Source organism: Harmonia axyridis, chromosome 6 (assembly GCF_914767665.1).
Source record: "Harmonia axyridis chromosome 6, icHarAxyr1.1, whole genome shotgun sequence".
Taxonomy (NCBI): domain Eukaryota; kingdom Metazoa; phylum Arthropoda; class Insecta; order Coleoptera; family Coccinellidae; genus Harmonia; species Harmonia axyridis.
Window position 1 is genome coordinate 4,670,686 of NC_059506.1, and position 21,921 is coordinate 4,692,606.

The 21,921-nt window shown below is 40.2% G+C and overlaps 1 protein-coding gene across 1 annotated transcript in view; it reads left to right on the forward strand.

Moving 5' to 3' along the window:
* Window positions 1–19,585, forward strand: part of LOC123683217 — a 161,273-nt gene extending 141,688 nt beyond the window's left edge. The window contains exon 6 of the mRNA XM_045622125.1: window positions 16,358–19,585. Coding sequence (XP_045478081.1) covers window positions 16,358–16,443 — 86 coding nt within the window. The 3' untranslated portion in view covers window positions 16,444–19,585. The remainder of the gene's footprint in view (window positions 1–16,357) is intronic.
* Window positions 19,586–21,921: the final 2,336 nt, after the last annotated feature.

A 21,921-nucleotide genomic window follows, 5' to 3' on the forward strand; every position in this document is an offset into this window, starting at 1 on the left:
TTTCGAAGTTATTAGGTTTTTCCGTAGACCCTCAAAAAACATAAAGTTCCAAGCAGATGGCGCTTTGAACAAACTTGGGTTTATTTATTACATGCAATGTGAAAATTCAATAACTACCAGGGTGTTCCATATAAAAAAAAACATGTTTTGTCAATTGAACTTTTTTGGTACACCCGGTGTAATTCTGAATAATTTGAGAATATAGCTCTAATGGAGCCCAATGATACTGTGTCGAAAAAAAATTTGATGGAATTTCTGTTTCTGTTAAGAAAATCCTTTTATTACATTTGAAATTTCGGAGTAAAATGAACAAAACAATGAACTTATGACTTAGCGCTCCCTATCGAAAGCAGCAAAAATAAATTTATCATTAGTATATTTTGTCCTCAATCAACAACATCTTATATTTCAGACGAGATCTAATTTGCTCAAAAATGTTGAGCCAAACTGAAGTTAGAGGCACTTCAATCAGTCAGATTTCTCCCTTTCACCTACCCTCATTTGATGTCGTAAAATCGAAAGTGACAATTCAAAAAGATAGAGAATTTTCCAAAGATTACAGTGATGATATTTTTTCTTCACATCATATGAAACATTTTCGAGTAAAATTCATTTTTCTACTCGACGATAGCTATTACGCCCCCTAGCGGTAGAGGTATGAACTTCAAAACAACTTCCAGTGTATTCTCTTGACACTTTAGTCCTAAAAATTTTTACCGCGAGTCTCTACGATGAGTGGATCCTGAGATATAGCCGCTTACCTCGCTTATTTGCCCACCCTGTACAAGTCAAAGTCTCACCCTGTAGATGTGTGTACCTATACATTGTAACGAAGTGAAATTCGTTACTAGAATCACCCGGTATAATTTAGCCCAGGTCAAGAATTCAATAATTATTTTACTAGAATCACCTAGTATAATTCACCCCAGGTTTAGAATTCAATAATTATTTTATTAGAATCACCCAGTATAATTTGCCCCAGGTTTAGAATTCCATCATTATTCTACCAGTCATATGAGTAGGTGAAAATAAAATTTTAATTGAGAGCAGTGAAGGTATTTTTCGTCCAATTCAGAAATTTTCATTTGGAATAATTTCTGATTTATTTATTTCATGAAAATATAACGATGCAATTTAAAATATCAGCCTATGTATAAAAACTTTCGAGCGACAACGCGATAGACGTTATCTCTTCAATATGTTCTTTTTTACATGTTGTCGTTCGTTTTTCATAGGTACACCGCCGATTTCGAGACTCGAAATTTTCCCCTTCCAACCGAGATTACAAGTGAAGTATTTCGGAAAAGGAGGATTATTCTTGTCGGTGTCTTCGAAGTAGAAAGATATTTTTCCAATTATTCTTGCCGGTGTCTTCGAAGTATTAAGATATTTTCCGATTTACTCCTGTCGGCGTCTTCGAGCTATATATTTTCAAGTTATTGAGCGGATTTTCTTGAGTAACAATTTAGAGTTTAATTTTTAGTTTGCAATTTTTCTTTTGAACGTTGGACGTTTTAGTGCCGTATTTTATATTCGTGAATTTGACACTTAGTCCGTACACGAAAAGAATTTGAGTTCGTGTAGTGAAGTGGGAAATTCTTAGGATTGGTAAGAACCGTTTTATTCCTGTCTGTATTATCGGTGACTTTCCTGTGTTCCATCGATACTTTCCGAGTGTGATTTATTTGTAATTTATTTTATTTCTAAGATCTTTCTTTCTCAAGTGGAGTTTGTCTGTTCGGTTCCTTATTGCGAGCAACTCTTATTTGGAACTACCAGGCAGAACTCCTTATCTTGGGGAGAGGGGTCGTTTATTTCCGATCTCCGGATCACTGCGGTCTTTAAGGTAAATTATCCTGTCCGGTCCGACTCGAGTCGTTAATTGGTGGATGCGCCGAGGTATACCGTAAGTGAAATTTATTTCTTAGATCTTTCTTTCTCAAGTGGAGTTTGTCTGTCCGGTTCCTTATTGCGAGCAACTCTTATTTGGAACTACCAGGCAGAACTCCTTATCTTGAGGAGAGGGGTCGCTAATTTCCGATCTCCGGATCACAGCAGTGTTTTGGGCTAATTACCCTGTCCGGTCTGACTCGAGTCTAGAATTGGTGGATGCGCCAGAGTATACCCTGAGCGAAATTTATTTCTTAGATCTTTCTTTCTCAAGTGGAGTTTGTCTGTCCGGTTCCTTATTGCGAGCAACTCTTATTTGGGACTACCAGGCAGAACTCCTTATCTTGAGGAGAGGGGTCGCTAATTTCCGATCTCCGGATCACGGCAGTGTTTTGGGCTAATTACCCTGTCCGGTCTGACCCGAGTCTAGAATTGGTGGATGCGCCAGAGTGTACCCTGAACGAAATTCATTTCTTAGATCTTTCTTTCTCAAGTGGAGTTTGTCTGTCCGGTTCCTTATTGCGAGCAACTCTTATTTGGAACTACCAGGCAGAACTCCTTATCTTGAGGAGAGGGGTCACTAATTTCCGATCTCCGGATCACCGCGGTGTTTTGGGCTAATTACCCTGTCCGATCTGACTCGAGTCGTGAATTGGTGGATGCGCCAGAGTGTACCCTGAACGAAATTCATTTCTCAGATCTTTCTTTCTCAAGTGGAGTTTGTCTGTCCGGTTCCTTATTGCGAGCAACTCTTATTTGGAACTACCAGGCAGAACTCCTTATCTTGAGGAGAGGGGTCGCTAATTTCCGATATCCGGATCACGGCAGTGTTTTGGGCTAATTACCCTGTCCGATCTGACTCGAGTCTAGAATTGGTGGATGCGCCGAAGTTTACCCTGAGTGAAATTTATTTCTTAGATCTTTCTTTCTCAAGTGGAGTTTGTCTGTCCGGTTCCTTATTGCGAGCAACTCTTATTTGGAACTACCAGGCATAACTCCTTATCTTGGGGAGAGGGGTCGCTTAATTCCGATCTCCGGATCACAGCAGCCTTTTCGGCGAATTACCCTGTCCGGTCTGACTCGAGTCTTGAATTGGTGGATGCGCCAGAGTATACCCCGAACGAAATTTATTTCTTAGATTTATTTTGGTGGATGCGCCGACAAATACCCTGATTGAAATCTGTTTCTAAGACCCAACTTTCTCAGGTGGAATCTGTGTGTCGGGTCCCTTATTGCGAGCAACTCTTATTTGGGACCACCAGACAGAATTCCTTATCTTGTGGAGCGGGGTCGCTTATTTCCGATTCACGGATCACCGTGGTCATTTCGGCGAGTCACCCTGCCCAGTCTGACTTAATATCAATTTTTGGTGGATGCGCCGATACAAGACCTGATTCGAAGATATTGTTCAGGCTTGCTGTTTCTAATAAAGAGGTATCGAACCGGACCGTACGGAACACAGGATAGGTAGTCACATCTGATTCATTAGACTGCATTTCACACGCCAATCTGCATGCTTTCCACGCTTGTCCGCACTTAACCGTTTTTATCATCGCTCAATTTGCTTGCTAACTGCTTACTCATTTCTGCTGCTTGATATACGCCACCTGCTCACCTCGCTTATTTCTCGTTCCGTACCGTGTTGCATTGTAAATATTTGCTTTTGGTGTTTAGTAGCCTTTTTCATTATTGTATATATAGGATAGTATTGTATATAATTTGGTGTTGTACATAAGGGAACGGATATTGTTAAATATAGTGTGTTTCGTCAGGGTGTCTTTTATTTATCTATAGACATTTACTGCCATTTAGCGAAATAAATCACCACTGGTCAATCGCTCTTACCTTAGATTGAATCGAACCCTTCTCCAACTGTTTAAAAGCTACCCAGGGTCGATAATAGTGAGCGACGTAAGGAATTGCGACCTTATAAAACCTATCGCAATTGGCGCCCGAGGTAATATTGAAGGGAAATAGTAAATAATCAACAATCTGAAGAAAGTCGCCGTCACAAATTGGCGCCCGAGCAGGGACCTGATTTTTTTTTGCTATAGGACTGACAGAAGAGCCCTTTAGAGTATTTTTTGTGTAGAATATTTTTCAGAGGATAATGGAGGTGAACAGATTGAGAGCGGAAGAGTTGAGATGGGAGCTGGAGGCTCGTGGTCGTAGAGCCGGCAGAACCGTACAGGAAAACCGAAAGGAACTAAGGAAGGTGTTGGCACAGGATGTACAGTTCTGTCCCATGGAAAGAGACACCGAGGAAGAACTGAACGATGCCAGTCGAATCCTGAGAAGCTTGGTGGAACATGTTCAAGCTTTTGACGAGGAGAACACCGCGAATGAGGAGCCTCGTATAAGGAGTAGACTCATACACCTACAGAACCGTCTCAGCCTGGTGAGACCAACTACGATGGAGGAGCAGGCCAAGGCCGATGAGCTGTCTGAGTTATGGAAACAAACAGACGAGATGCTGGGAGACGCCGTGGTCTTGGCCAGAGCTAAAGTTACCCGGAACGGGATGGGGGATGTTTCGGCAAACCCTGAGCTGGGTGAAGCATCTCAACCGGAAAGAGAAGTGAGTCTTATCTCCTTCGAGGATCCTCCACTGGATGACCAACAAACCACCGGCGCTGATAACGGAGGCACCTTCAAGGGAGACCAAACGCAGATTTTGCAGCAGGAAAATAGCGAGGGAGGTTTCTCATTTAATTTCTTCCGGCGGTTACACAACAGGGCTTGTGAAGCTGTCCGTCGACGATTAAACTTCACTAGTCCCTGGAGAACAGATGAAACTTCTGGACCGCTCATGCGAGGGAATAGGCCGGTGGTGGCTGAGTCGACTCGGAGAATTTCGTTCCCATTTTTGGTACCCGAGGATTCGAGAGATACCGAGAAGGATGTAGCCCACACGACGGCTACGGAAGGTCAAGCTGATCTAGGCAGATCAGATAGTTTGGAGCGAGGCAGAACAGGACAGGACAACAGGACTGGAATGGATAGATCATTTAATCAGCCATCTGTACCTGTTTATAAGTGGAATATACAATTCGATGGATCAACCAGCGTTAACGCATTCCTGCAAGAGGTCGAACAGCTAGCCGAAACTCGCAAAGTTACCCGACAGTACCTCTTTGAATCTATCTTCGAGCTACTGCGGAAGGATGCCAGGGATTGGTATATTCCCAGGAGAGGTACATTCAGAGGTTGGGAAGACTTCAAGGAGCAACTGCGTGAAGCTTTCCTCCCCCTCGACTACGAGGAAACGCTTCTAGAGGAAGTAAGGAAACGAACCCAGGGGGAGGACGAAAAGCTGTTGATGTTCATCACAAGGATGCAGAACCTGTTCCTGAAGTTGACTACAAAGCGACCTCCTGAAGAAGAACAGGTGAATATAATCAGGAAGCGTCTGTTGCCGACCCTGCAGAAGGCACTGGCTTTTCAAGAGATCAACAATTATGCCCAGCTGTTGTCCAAAGGCAAGGTGTTTGAGTTGGTTCAGTGGCATGCGGATCAATATACTCCACCTCCAGCCCACAAAGGTCTAATCGATGATCCACACCTGGTATATGAAAGACCCTGCCGAAAATTTCCAAAGACCTTGACCATCGAGTCTCCACCGTCCAAGAGGCCGGAAGAAATGAAGCCACCGGAAAATGGACCAAAGTTGACACCTAAGACCCAGAAGGAGACACCAAACAGGGAGTCTAGGTCAGTTGGAGTCAAACCTGGAGACCCACCACCCCGAGATGCGAAGGTCGTTCGGTTCGAAGACACCAGGCTCCGAGAACTTCAATGCTGGCGTTGTGGTAAGGTCGGACACTTGAGAAGGGAGTGTCAATCAACGCCGAGGCTGTTTTGTTCCCGATGTGGGAAGCAAGGCGTGATGTCCAGGGATTGCCGATGTTCGGAAAACTAGAGCGGAGCTGCCTCGCGGGGAAGAGACAGTTCCGTTCCATGGCATCCCCAATCAAGCAGTCAACGCACACGCAGGATAACCGGCCAATAGTCGCTGTCCACATCGGAAGACAGTCCGTGGCAGCCCTGCTAGACACTGGTGCGTCTAAGTCCTTTTTGAGCAAAAAGGCAGCAGAGGCATGCAGGAGGATGGGAGTTTTTCCATCGGAGATCGCAGATATGGTGGCCACGGTGGCCGACGGAAGTTCAATCACCGTGAAAAAGATGTACGAGCCCATAATACGGTTTGGGGAGGAGGAGATCAAATCTCGACTCCATTTGGTGCCCCATCTACCGATGGATCTGGTTCTAGGAATGGACCTGCTGGCTTCGCACGATTTCAAGATTGATTTCCGTACCTCGCAGTGCTTCCTCAAGGGCAAGTTGCTGAAGAGAGCCGTTTCGCCGATCTCCACGCCGTACAACTCGTCGATCAGTTCCTTGCACCGACAGGAGACACGAGTCGGTCAGAAGTTCCCGGAGAAGGAACTCGGAGGTTCCGAGGGAACAAGGATGGCCCAACCGAAGAAGCCTAGATACCGTCCGAGTAAGCCCAAGATGCAGAAAATTTCGGAACAAGTCTGTGTGGCCAAGAACACGACCCGATGTCCGTGGTACACCAAGAAATACCAGGAGGTCTTGAAGAATCCTGCGGAATTTCTAGATTACCGGATACAGGAGGGAAGGTTATATAGATATTTTTGGAGCGCTGACGACTTCACGGAAACAGAGATGGGAACGCCGTGGAAACTGTGCATCCCGACCGAGGATCGACAGTCGATACTGCGGGAGAACCATGATGAGCCGGTGGCTGGTCACTTGGGAATCGCAAAGACCATATCTCGAGTGGCCCAAAGCTACTATTGGCCTGGGATGTTCCGTGAAGCAGCCCAATACGTTCGAAGGTGCAAGCAATGCCAGAGGTACAAGGTTTGCCAACAGGAACCCCCAGGGAAAATGCAACCGTACCACATCACCGAACCATGGCATACGGTCTGCACGGATCTAATAGGCCCATTACCTCGTTCCAAAAGGGGTAATACTTTCCTCGTGATGTTCCAGGACCGTTTCTCGAAGTGGATCGAATGCAAACCACTCCGGGCAGCCACGGGTAAAGGTGTGTTCCAGGCGTTTTACGATCTAGTGTTGCTGAAATTTGGATGTCCAAAGACCGTAATTAGCGACAATGGTTCTCAATACGACGGACGTCTATTTAGGGAAAACCTGAAGCGTTTGGGTATTCAACATAGATTTGCTCCGGTCTATTCGCCGCAGTGCAATCCCGTGGAAAGAGCTAACCGGACCATCAAAACCATGATAGCACAATTCTGCGAGCAGGATCATCGCTCCTGGGATGAACGAATAGGAGAACTGACTTTCGCGTTGAATTCTGCCAAACATGAGTCCACCGGATTCACACCGGCGTTCCTGAATTTCGGTCGGGAGGTCCACTCCCCAGAAACGAACCATCGGACATCAGGAACCAAAGGTGACGCAGAGAAATCAACGGAAGAACAACAGGTCCAAGGGGTAGACCAATACGCAAATCGCATCAAGGGACTCCAAGAGACTCGGGAGTTTGTTAGACTCCAGCTGGCTCGTGCATTCAACCAACAGAGTCGGAATTATAATCTCCGGAAGAGAGCGTGGTCGTGCCGGGTAGGTGACAAAGTTTTGCGCCGAGAACATCCGTTGTCGTCGGCGGCAGAAGGCTTTGCATCTAAATTAGCGCCCAAATATTCTGGTCCGTATACCGTTACCAAGGTCATATCTCCAGTGGTTTACGACTTGAAAAGCGAGTCGGGTAAATGCCTCCGTCATATCCACGTGAAAGATTTGAAACCGTTCCACGAGGATGAGCTAGGTGGAGAGCATGCCAATAAGGTGTAACCGTGTTAGCCGCTCGTTTTCTGAGAAGCCCCGATCTTTGGCGGTCACATCATCTGCCTCTTCTGTAGATGTGACCACAATGCGAATTTGGACTCTCAGAGTGTGAGGCCGTCCATCAAGACGTCCTTATGTTAGAGTCCGAAATGGGTAGTCGTTGGTCGTGGGGGGATCCATATGAATGGTCGCTAATCCTTTTATGTTTCAGAATAGACATGTCTAGAAAGTAGTAGGACCTATTCTATGTCAGGTTGGTGGATTCCATGTTAGCGCGCCTAGACGAGCTGGTGGTAGAAGCATTCGACTACTGGCCAAGACTGCGAGAGGGTAATGTCCAGGGAATACTTGTGCCCGAAAGAGTTTCCCCAAGATACTCGAGTCCAAACGAGGCGACAAGAGGAGCCATCGCGAGCTGAAGAAAACTGCAATCAGCAAGCGAGATCAGACCAGCCCAACCCCGAGTCCATAAGAGTCCAATGCGAGCTGCTGCGAACCACGACGAACCTCCATCGCTGGTCATTGAAGATTCATCCAGGGGTTATGTTGGCCGTCTGCCAATAGATTTCTGAACAACGAGGTAGCAGGTGGTCATGAAAAAAAACTGTAGTTTTTTTTTTGGGAAAGTAAGGGGGGTGTGTAACGAAGTGAAATTCGTTACTAGAATCACCCGGTATAATTTAGCCCAGGTCAAGAATTCAATAATTATTTTACTAGAATCACCTAGTATAATTCACCCCAGGTTTAGAATTCAATAATTATTTTATTAGAATCACCCAGTATAATTTGCCCCAGGTTTAGAATTCCATCATTATTCTACCAGTCATATGAGTAGGTGAAAATAAAATTTTAATTGAGAGCAGTGAAGGTATTTTTCGTCCAATTCAGAAATTTTCATTTGGAATAATTTCTGATTTATTTATTTCATGAAAATATAACGATGCAATTTAAAATATCAGCCTATGTATAAAAACTTTCGAGCGACAACGCGATAGACGTTATCTCTTCAATATGTTCTTTTTTACATGTTGTCGTTCGTTTTTCATAGGTACACCGCCGATTTCGAGACTCGAAATTTTCCCCTTCCAACCGAGATTACAAGTGAAGTATTTCGGAAAAGGAGGATTATTCTTGTCGGTGTCTTCGAAGTAGAAAGATATTTTTCCAATTATTCTTGCCGGTGTCTTCGAAGTATTAAGATATTTTCCGATTTACTCCTGTCGGCGTCTTCGAGCTATATATTTTCAAGTTATTGAGCGGATTTTCTTGAGTAACAATTTAGAGTTTAATTTTTAGTTTGCAATTTTTCTTTTGAACGTTGGACGTTTTAGTGCCGTATTTTATATTCGTGAATTTGACACTTAGTCCGTACACGAAAAGAATTTGAGTTCGTGTAGTGAAGTGGGAAATTCTTAGGATTGGTAAGAACCGTTTTATTCCTGTCTGTATTATCGGTGACTTTCCTGTGTTCCATCGATACTTTCCGAGTGTGATTTATTTGTAATTTATTTTATTTCTAAGATCTTTCTTTCTCAAGTGGAGTTTGTCTGTTCGGTTCCTTATTGCGAGCAACTCTTATTTGGAACTACCAGGCAGAACTCCTTATCTTGGGGAGAGGGGTCGTTTATTTCCGATCTCCGGATCACTGCGGTCTTTAAGGTAAATTATCCTGTCCGGTCCGACTCGAGTCGTTAATTGGTGGATGCGCCGAGGTATACCGTAAGTGAAATTTATTTCTTAGATCTTTCTTTCTCAAGTGGAGTTTGTCTGTCCGGTTCCTTATTGCGAGCAACTCTTATTTGGAACTACCAGGCAGAACTCCTTATCTTGAGGAGAGGGGTCGCTAATTTCCGATCTCCGGATCACAGCAGTGTTTTGGGCTAATTACCCTGTCCGGTCTGACTCGAGTCTAGAATTGGTGGATGCGCCAGAGTATACCCTGAGCGAAATTTATTTCTTAGATCTTTCTTTCTCAAGTGGAGTTTGTCTGTCCGGTTCCTTATTGCGAGCAACTCTTATTTGGGACTACCAGGCAGAACTCCTTATCTTGAGGAGAGGGGTCGCTAATTTCCGATCTCCGGATCACGGCAGTGTTTTGGGCTAATTACCCTGTCCGGTCTGACCCGAGTCTAGAATTGGTGGATGCGCCAGAGTGTACCCTGAACGAAATTCATTTCTTAGATCTTTCTTTCTCAAGTGGAGTTTGTCTGTCCGGTTCCTTATTGCGAGCAACTCTTATTTGGAACTACCAGGCAGAACTCCTTATCTTGAGGAGAGGGGTCACTAATTTCCGATCTCCGGATCACCGCGGTGTTTTGGGCTAATTACCCTGTCCGATCTGACTCGAGTCGTGAATTGGTGGATGCGCCAGAGTGTACCCTGAACGAAATTCATTTCTCAGATCTTTCTTTCTCAAGTGGAGTTTGTCTGTCCGGTTCCTTATTGCGAGCAACTCTTATTTGGAACTACCAGGCAGAACTCCTTATCTTGAGGAGAGGGGTCGCTAATTTCCGATATCCGGATCACGGCAGTGTTTTGGGCTAATTACCCTGTCCGATCTGACTCGAGTCTAGAATTGGTGGATGCGCCGAAGTTTACCCTGAGTGAAATTTATTTCTTAGATCTTTCTTTCTCAAGTGGAGTTTGTCTGTCCGGTTCCTTATTGCGAGCAACTCTTATTTGGAACTACCAGGCATAACTCCTTATCTTGGGGAGAGGGGTCGCTTAATTCCGATCTCCGGATCACAGCAGCCTTTTCGGCGAATTACCCTGTCCGGTCTGACTCGAGTCTTGAATTGGTGGATGCGCCAGAGTATACCCCGAACGAAATTTATTTCTTAGATTTATTTTGGTGGATGCGCCGACAAATACCCTGATTGAAATCTGTTTCTAAGACCCAACTTTCTCAGGTGGAATCTGTGTGTCGGGTCCCTTATTGCGAGCAACTCTTATTTGGGACCACCAGACAGAATTCCTTATCTTGTGGAGCGGGGTCGCTTATTTCCGATTCACGGATCACCGTGGTCATTTCGGCGAGTCACCCTGCCCAGTCTGACTTAATATCAATTTTTGGTGGATGCGCCGATACAAGACCTGATTCGAAGATATTGTTCAGGCTTGCTGTTTCTAATAAAGAGGTATCGAACCGGACCGTACGGAACACAGGATAGGTAGTCACATCTGATTCATTAGACTGCATTTCACACGCCAATCTGCATGCTTTCCACGCTTGTCCGCACTTAACCGTTTTTATCATCGCTCAATTTGCTTGCTAACTGCTTACTCATTTCTGCTGCTTGATATACGCCACCTGCTCACCTCGCTTATTTCTCGTTCCGTACCGTGTTGCATTGTAAATATTTGCTTTTGGTGTTTAGTAGCCTTTTTCATTATTGTATATATAGGATAGTATTGTATATAATTTGGTGTTGTACATAAGGGAACGGATATTGTTAAATATAGTGTGTTTCGTCAGGGTGTCTTTTATTTATCTATAGACATTTACTGCCATTTAGCGAAATAAATCACCACTGGTCAATCGCTCTTACCTTAGATTGAATCGAACCCTTCTCCAACTGTTTAAAAGCTACCCAGGGTCGATAATAGTGAGCGACGTAAGGAATTGCGACCTTATAAAACCTATCGCAATTGGCGCCCGAGGTAATATTGAAGGGAAATAGTAAATAATCAACAATCTGAAGAAAGTCGCCGTCACAACATATAACATCATAGAAAAATGTTCGCTAAAGGTATTATTTAATAAACTACCTTTTATATTTCTCAGAGTTATACTGTCAATACACTTTAATTAGATTTGTACCCTTCCATAATTGCAACAGTTGACAAGGTATTCATAGTAACACCTGCTCCTTCACCATTTCGCAAAACTTTGGGAACTTCACTTCGAGTTAAAAATCGTTAATTCCACTGATACTGATAGGATAACAGCACAAAATTTTTAATTATTATTATTTGCGCTGAAAATCTTCAGTTCAAACTGACGTTTCAAAGTGGGTGATAATTAATTAGACGTTTATGAAAAACTAATCATGATTTTGTGCTGAAAATTTCCATAATGGGGTTTGAGACAATGATCATTTTCCCTAAAATATTTTCGGAAATAGACTATTACTTCCCTATTTCCAATGAAATATCTAGTATGTTATTGCATCAGTAGATAGCTTTTTTACGGCAATTTCAACAATATCCAATAGCTTGGATTAAAACTCAACGGTTCATGAGTTAATGAGATTCTCATGGAAAAAATGGTAGTGACGAAAATTTCTGCAAAAAAAATTTTTTTCGCAAAAAAAATTTTTATTATCGATTCTGTGAATACGTAGTTTCATGAGGCGGTTTGGACCAAAAATGTACAGAGTGTTTGTTAGATGATCATAAACTTGGACAACTCAAATTCATCAAAACTTAGGTTCTAATTTAGTAATGTTGAGTTTTGATTAGTTTGAGTTGTCCAAGTTCATGATCTTCTGATAAATACCCTGTACATTTTTGGTCCAAACCGCAAACAGTTTTATAATACTACATATTTGCAGAATCGAAAACGAAAAAGGTTTTTCCGAAAAAACTTTTTCTGCAGAAATAAGAAAAAAACTTCCTCGTCGCCACCATTTTTTCCATAAGAATTCCATTAACTCATAAACCGTTGAGTTTTTACCCAAGGTTTGCCATATTACTGAAATTGCTAGGATGCACAGGTAAATATTTCGCGAAATAAATACCTCAGTAATTTTATTATGTTTATTATTTTTTTATTATTATCATTTTATTTATTATTATTATCCTACTCATGGATTCATTAGAACAAGTACTCATCAAAGTTTAGATCACTCATAAATGTAGAATTCATCAACTCTTGCTCTAGGTTACTAAACTTTAATTTTTTCTGATGTGCATTATAAATGGTATCTGATTCAGGTAGAGTAAACATCACTTTATTAAATGTTATTCATTTTATAAATACTAGTAATCTATTCTGGTTAGTCGCAGATACTTTTTAAATATAAAATTATGGAATTGAAATAACAAGGAAATTTCTTATTACAAATTTATCGAATCATATCTTAGACTACTGTTTTAATTTTTTGTACACAATAAAATGGGATGATCACAAGCGAAAATTCGTTTTCTTATCGAAGTACTGATCTGAGAAATGCAAATTGGACATTTCTGTGAAGGAAATTCAAAGACCATTAAAATGGGGGTGTCACTCAGCCCCTGTTTCCCTGTACAAATTATTGGGGTTGTCGCGCCCCTTCGTACAGGATTGTGTTTTTAAGACTCGAATGTACGACAAAATTTGCCACCCTATGAACATTAATGACAGTATCTGAGTCAATTTAGCACATCATTATGTAATGAGAAATATCGGGGGAGGATCCTTTTCATTGGGATCTTCTGTATGAGTCATATTTCAATAGGACTATGGCAGCTTGGTTTTATTATGAACTCTTGACGAATATCACTTTCATATAGACGAAGTTACATTGAATCAGTCCAGTGAGGTCTGAACCTAAGTTACATAAAGGTTGTTTTTTTTAGAGCTATAGAACTTTAAATTGCAATAAAACAACGATGGATTATTCGATTGACATGAATTTTATTTGTCCGCAAGATAAAGTTGTGGCATTACATTTTAAATATTATGATTTCTGGCATATGACCGCCACGGCTGGCTTGGATGTAGTCCAATCTGGACGTCCAATTTTCGATGACTTTTTCCAACATTTGTGGCCGTATATCGGCAATAACACGGCGACTGTTGTCTTCCAAATGGTCAAGGGTTTGTGGCTTCATTTACTATTGCTATACTATGTTTCACCAAAAAAAAAAATTGAAATTTAAACAGCTCCTTCTGGGTGATGCAGTTTCTCTGTCAGTTAGTATTCACTCAAGAATGTCTCAAATATGCATTAGAATATGCAGTTATGCAAATGCATATTAATATTCGCATCCTTTGTAGTTATTACCCAATTTATCCGCAACTGCAATTGTACTTAGCAACAATGTTCAATTGTCGATTCGACTCCAACAGAGCAAATTAAACGTTAGACATGTTGACTGGATTGATTTGTTGCCATCCATAATTCTTCCTTGAATGATTCCGTAAAGCTCTACGTACAAAGGCTACTAACAGTCTAACGAGTAGCAAATCTCTAATCAACTAATTGGCCAATTAGTTCAACAGGTTGGATATTAACAAGATTAATCTTCCTTTGAACTAACCGGTCTCCGGTAATTCTGTTTGATATCTGAGGGGAATTCGGAGCTCGGTGCACTTGCAAGCGGACACCTGTGAACATGAAATGCTGCCTGCGAACTCTACTCCTAGATTGCCGGGTTTGCGATTAATAAGCGAGCATGTTTCTGATTGGCCCGACAGAAAACGTGCAGAATGTGCAGAAATGGTGGTTGTTTACCGCGTATTGAAATAAATCTTTTTCCTACAACTGCTTTGAAAAGTAGCGTATTCTTCATAGCTTACTCAATTTCAAAACTATGTATTGGTCATACTGTGGGAAATATTATTTCTCACGGCACTCTGCCTACACCTCGCTTGGTAGACCAATGAAATTGGGCTTTTGAGTCGTTTCTATGGAAACGCAATAAATTAGCACATATTGTCAACGAAGGCCATTTTGATTTGAATCAAGTCCATTACTTGAATTATTGAAATTTGTGCAGTTGTAGGAAATAGTATATTGTGCAACGAATAGGGAAAGTCCAACTTTTCTCGCGAGTGTGGAAGTTTGTGGCACGAGCCTGAAAGGCGAGTGCCGCAAACACACGAGAGATGATAGTTATTTGGGCTTCTTCCATCATCTGTGCGGTTTGTTGTTTCCGACGTTTCGGCAAGCATTCGCCTGCCTTCTTCAGGGTGGTGGTCCTGGGAAGGACCGATTGTTTGGTTCTGAGAAGAACCGTCTGTCTGGACTTGTACGCACTATATTTTTTTCGAGTTCGTATAAGGTATCGGGGTTTGGATTCTAGTCGTATCGGTTGCAATCCCTTCACTTTTACCACTAGTCTACATAGGCAGGTAAACTAGAAGCTTCTGTAGACTAGTGGTGAGTGACCACCACCCTGAAGACGGCAGGCAGGCGAATGCTTGCCGAAATGTCAGAAACAACCAACCGCACACATGATTATTATTATTATTATTTGAACTGGGGTCGTTTTGGTTCGGTAAGCCTTCCGGGAACTGCGACCATGCAGATCTTTTGTTCACTACCCTTCTCATTCATAGAAACCCAGGGAGGTCGTCAACAACGTTAATAAAATTGACAACCTCCTTAGGGGCCTTGGCCGTTACCTCTCTGGTATCCAGAACCGGCTTACCCATGTGAATGGTTCTTACTCCAGCCAGCTCTGGACACTTGCATATCAAGTGTTCGGCTGTTTGTGCTTTCGATCCACAGAGCCTACAAATATCGTCTGCTGACTTTCCCATACGGTACAAATGATGTTTGAACCGACAGTACCCCATCAGCGGTCCCACCATCACCCGAAGCTCGGCTCGCAACAGCTTCAGGAGCGTTTTGGCGTAGGTAGGTGAAATCTTCACGGATTTCTTCGAATGAACGAGTCTTGGAGTGTTAGTCCAGTGGATTGTCCTGCTGTTCAACTCCCATAGCTGGACCGCAGCTTTATATTGGTCTTTTTCTATCCCACAGAAAGGCTCAGGTCTAGCAGGTGTTAACCTTGATGCACTTTTTGCAAGCTCATCAGCTCTTTTATTTCCTTCAACCCCACAGTGCCCTGGTACCCATAGTAGAGTCACCTCATTTCCTCTGGTGAGTTGCTTTATGGTGTTACGGCACTCCAAGTCAGCAGAGACCCCTGACAACACGATTCCAGGGATCTCAGCGTGGTTTAGCTGTCCGTGGTGATGTAGATATGCGCCCCCTTGAGGTTCATTTTGGGACACTCCTGGGCGCTCACATAAACAGCCATTATCTCGGTCTGTAAAATCGAGGGTTCACTTCCCAGGGCTTTAGAGATTCTCATTTTAGGTCCATATATCCCAATGCCGGTGCCCTTCTCTGTTTTTGATCCATCTGTGAACCAATCGGATGACTTTTTGTCCAGACGATTTACGAGACTTATTGCACTAGGACGGTCATTTATAACCGTTTCAAAGGGCGTTTCAAAATCGTAGGTGGTAGGCATAATATCCGATGGTTTTGCGAGGAGGTTTGAATCTAATTGATTCAGTATCCTCATATGTCCAACCCAGTTTCCAGGAAGGAGCTTTCCATTAAGGAAAATTCTAATTGCTTCGAGCAGGCTGCATTTCCTCACATGTAGGTGTAAGGGAGGCACCGCACACATGAAAGAAACAGCCCAAATAACTATCTATCAAGAATCGTAAGATTGAGCATGGATATTATGGAACAGAGACCTAGTGCCGTACCGAGTGATGTGAAATTGAGGTTGAAATGTTTTAATAATATATTCGATTAATTCAATTAATACATGTAATATCCAGAATTTATTTGGTAATTTATTTGCCTTATAGTACAAGCCGGCACTGACTGCCATTGTATCAAATCCATCACCTAGTACATGCTTGCTGGACGTGCTTTCTAATTAGAAAATTATGTTACAGGTAACAATGGGACGCATCTTGGTAACGCTAAATGGATCATCGTTGCAGCCTTCACGTGGCTATTTCTCTACCGGACTTCTAGCTGACTGTACCGGAGTGAGTGAACGTGTTACAGTTTTGTTTTCGGGACTGTACCTGGTTCGAATAGTTTCCAGATCGAGAAAATTAGGGTTAGTCGGGAATCGGCACATCCGACAAATCGAATTACATTAGAAAACTTTCAATTCCTCGCGCTTAACGAACTGAGATCGATTATTGTTTACCTTTTTGCTGTGATTGGAATTGCTGAGATCAGTTCAGATTTTTTTTTGGATTTGTTATAAATTTCTATTACGAAGAGGTCGAAGCAAGAGTTGTTTTGGACCGGGTAATTTTTTTTAAGTTGAATCAGTTGAAAATCTCGAGAAGGAAAAATGTTTCTAATGAAAGCTCGATGGTTGCGAGAGAGATGTTCACTTATGCTATAACCTCTTTCTTCAACCTTGTGAGAGGAAGGGGTCAACTTTGGAACATTAAGTGGGAACCTCCGTTGTTAATTGCAGATCCGCATTCTACGGAAAATGATACAAAAGTCTTGTAAAATCAGTTTTCCACGATTCGTCTCAGATGGCTTTGTAATCGAATTTGAATCTTACGTCTCAATGACCTCCAATTGTTGAAACGATAGAAAACGTTCTGCGCATAAATGTTCAAGATTTGACAGAGATTTTTATTAAATTTCTGATAAAAGAGATGCATTTTTTTTGTCTTTTTTGTTCTCAGACGTAAAATTTAAATTCGATAACAGAGCCATCATGAAAAAAAATTTCGGATGAAACTTCTGTATTTTCTGCCGTAGTATACGTATCTGCAATAAAAACAAGGTTTCCTATTCGAAATTTTAAACTTGAACCCCGTCGCCCAGAAAGGCAAAGTGAATGGAATAGGTCATAAGTATAGGCTTCCCCCTCGAAACCATCATTTATTCGATATATTTTTCTGTAGCCTGTTTGCTTTTTCGAAAATTTTGACTAATTCAACGTAAAAGAATCACCCTGTATATACACACCGGCAAAATTAGGAACGGACAAAATCTCAACGAAGTTTTAAGTTAATTTTCTCTTGAAACCTTTGACCGATTTTATCAATTATTTTTTTTTGAAATATAGCTTAATTCCTCGGAAACATCTTAAGAAGTCTTTCTCATTTTTTTTTGGTTTTATACAGGGGTGAATGAAAAAAATTTAAAGCAACGTTTAATTCAGAACACTCTGTGAAGTGATTCGTTAATAGACGAGAATGTTTTCGAATACCTACCTTCTCAGATGTAACCTAATATTTTCTGACATTTTTTTCCAACATATTCCGATATCCTAATTTTGAGAGAAATCACAGTACTCCATATGGTACTGTTCTTGAACGAAAAATTAAAATTTTGAATCGCAAAGCTTTTCAAGTTAATTTCAATTGATGCACCGAACCAAAAGCATACATGAATTTAATGAATTATTTGATTGTATTGATTAATTCAGATATCATTTTTTGAACAGAAACATTAATGCAATGAACAATCGTTCATCATATTGATGAGTTGTTTTCATTGAATCAAGGAACAACTTCCAATAAACCAATAAAATGTTTATTTTTACAATGTTTAGTTCACTATGTAGGTATAACTGTTCATTGGAGTTGTTCAAAGTAGTTTATGCTCGACTTGATACAGGATGTCTCAAATTCGATGTTCATTGAAAGCTACAATCTGTCGTTGGATTGAACCTCGTTTAAAACATATTAAACTTTTGAAAACGAAACAGACGAGATATCAGGCGGAATGAACTAATTTAAAAAAAAGGTGGGACACTAGAAAATTCAAATTTGAATATCTCGAAGATAAATGTATTAAATAAAAACAATTACTATGCTGAACTCAGGATAGAAACACTTTTGAAATGAGGTTTAATTGACCACATCTTTCCAATCCAAAATTTAGTGGTTGGTGTTCTAACGCTAAGGGTCTTGAAAGTTGTCCTTCTCGAATCAAAAATTGATGTGACCGAGTATTTTTTTGAAATGAATTCATTATCTCGTCTGTTCTGTTTTCAGAAGCCCATCTTGTATTTAGGTTCTTCAATGATTTTGAGTGCACATCGATCTCAGTTGGAGAATATAATTCCTTATAGTGCCAAATTCTGAATGTACTTGTGTTCACACGAAAGGCGAAACTTTTTGAACCAGACGTTATATGGAGTAGACTGAAAATGACAATTTTTTTTACCTAAAATACGTAAATGGTGTTTCCATGTATTCTTTTCATGTAAATAGTTCAATTGAAGAAGTTGGCTGAACAAATTCTTGAGAGGTTGAGTTCTTTCATTAATTCCATTCGACATCTCATTAACGAAATATTAACAAAAATCTTCTGAAAAATGATTTTTTTCTTAAACGTTCAATAACAACGTCATATTTCGACTGACAAGATCATTGAAAAGTACTACTTTTCCTCCACCGAAGAGAAAAGTGTTTTCATGTCAACGTTGAATTACTTTTCCTCTGTCGGAGGGAAAAGTGTTGCCTAGCAATGATAACTATCGACTATTATACTTCATGTCTGTCAAAATAAATTAAGCATAACAACCGTAAGTAGGCATATTTTCTATTGATCCATCAATTACAACTACCGTTAATATAAATTTTATTTAAAGTTGGATATCCAGCTTTTTATGAATTCCAAAACGTTTGAAAAAAAAAAACATATTTCATTCGGAGGAGAAGTGACTTTTACGACTCGTCTTCATTTATCGCCTCATTACCTTATATGTGGGTAAACACAGTCTCGTCATGAAAAGTGACACTTCTGCTTATGAAATAATTCACTAATATGTGAATATAGATGAATAAAATCATAAATTTTCATCACTAAACATGAAATTTCAAATGTAATGCTAAAAATGATGAGAATTATTAATTTCATACTCAGAACATCGATTATCAAATGTACACATTTTATAATGTTCAGCTAATTTCTGACATCTCAGAAATAATTCTTGATTGCTGAAAATTCAATGTGGTATAGGACCTCTAAAACGAAAATATTAGAGCTTCAACTTGTGAGTAAATGAATGTTTATTCTATTTGTGATCAGATTTATTCTATTGATGTTGAAAGAAGAAGATTCCTTAGCATGATTTCATTTGAAATTGTAAATATGGTCTTAATAAATGATGTTTCAATAAATAAAAGCATTTTCGTTTCGAAATTAATACCTACATGTGATAAGTTCTAATAGAATTTTTTTGGAAAAGTGAAACCTTGACAACAAATTATACATATATCAACATCAAAAAAGAGTGCTAATGGATGTTGCTCCCATACCAGGTAAGTTGTTTTCGATCTTGTAATATTACAATTTCCAAAGAAGTTCTGATTTAAGCATGCACAACGTAAAAGGGCTAAAATTATTATGGAAACTTTAGAACCTGTTTCACCACCTTCTGTTAATGTCCCGATATTAAAAACTTATCCGACAGATATCTGTAAAATCAAGGGCGTAGATCTTTTTTCTTCTTGGGGGGGGGTAAACGGAAAAAAAAATTTTAAACGACAACGATTACTGCTTTGCGCCTGCCAGGGCCAGCGTTCAATAAGGTGCCTGCTATTTCGTTTGTTTGTCATCTTGGGTAGAGTTATGCGGTACTGATGATCCCTAATAAGGGTGAAACCGGTATATCGCTAATCAAGGGAGAGCCCTTGATTACATGCATTCTCCTTGGTTTACTTTTGATTATGATTCCTATGAAATAGCGTGGAAATCTTCTGTTTGACAATGGTTATGTTGATGGCATTTTTGTTGATACATTAACCAGATAGATAATTAATATCGTATGATATTACACACTTGGAAATCGTAATTCTTTTTTTTGTATTTTCCTAATAATTCATGAATTAAAAAAATAAGGGTATCTAAAATAATAATTTGACAAAACGTAAGAATGATTATCTGGAAGGTACACGGCAGCAGGAAAAAATATCAAGAAAACATGGAAAATTCTAATATCTCGCCTAACAAAAAAAATCAAAATCCCACTTCATTGCCTTTCCTTTTGAACTATAAAAAATGATTCAGTGAAAAAAGGGAAATTGCAAATATACTGAATATGTACTTCGACAATGCAGCTGAATCACTTCAAGAAAGTATTGAAAAAGCCACTCGAAATTTTCCTGAAATTATTTGAGATGAATATATTTTTATACGGGCAATAGATGAGACAGTATTGGGAAATATTTTGAAAACCATCAATAGAAATAGTAGGCGAGACTGGGGAGGGTTGATACAAGGGGAGGTTTGATACACGTTCAAATTTCCCGCCCTAGTTCTTCAATGAAGGCGTCATTACGTGCAGTGCCTCTTTGAGTGTGGAAATAGTGTGTCAGTTGAAATCTAGCAACGATTGCGTCACGAACAAAGGTTTTTAAGCTTGAAGTGTGTTTTTTACATATTCGTTGTAAGAATTTGCATAACAAACGTGAGGTTTTATCTCTTTATCTACTCCTATTGAATTATAAACTCATTATTCAACTGCTTTCGAGCAATTAATAGTATCTATTAACAAACAGCGTGATTTATAATAACTCACTACTATAACTCACTATTATAAATCGGAAAATATGGATCTGTGGTTCTATACTTCTCTGCTTCTATTCGATTGGCCGAAAGGGAACATTCCATTATTGTTATTGAGGGGAAGAATGTCCGAGGGAATGTCACTTTTGACGTTTTCAAATTAAGTTGATATCTAATTATTGTGAATGTTTTGCTGAAAACGATTAATTCAGATAGTGGAGATGAAATATTATAAAGGTATACATTTCCAAAAGACAAACAGCTAATGTTACCATACAGTATTAATTGCCCGAAAAGATATAAAGGAGTTTGAAAAAATTTTCAAGATTGGTGTAGCAGTAAGATCATTAAGTAATCGTTTACAGGGAATATTTTTTGGTATATTTAAATGCATTTTTATAGGCAGTTATTAAGGTTTTTCAATAAATTTCTATGTCTGTACTCTGTACTGGATTCGAGCTAGCCGAAGCTAGTTCGATTGTGATTGGTAGCACTAAGTTTCCATCTCTCTTGTACGGGATCGAGCACATTATGTTTATTTCCCGTTCCTTCTGTCTTTATTCTAAGTCTGTATTTTTTTCTTAGTATTTATTGATGTAATCGTAGATAAAGTATAGTATTCAAGTTGCGGTAATGGTCATAACTCACTTGATGAATTACAGCACTCGCTTGCGGCTCGTGCTGCAAACATCATCTGCGTGAGTTATGACCTACATTACCGCTCGTTGAATAATATACTATTAACAACTGAAACTAACGAAATTAATTACTTTATTCTTAATGCGCATATTTCATTGAGAACATATACGGCAGTAGTACAGATCTTCAATCGAATATCATAATATGTTCACGACATATAAAGGGTGTTTTTTTCGAGGTATATAACTTTAAGTTGGCATTACTGTTCAAGATGGCGACCGATTTAACAGCTGTCAAGTGATTTATTTTCAGTTTGGTTTCTGTG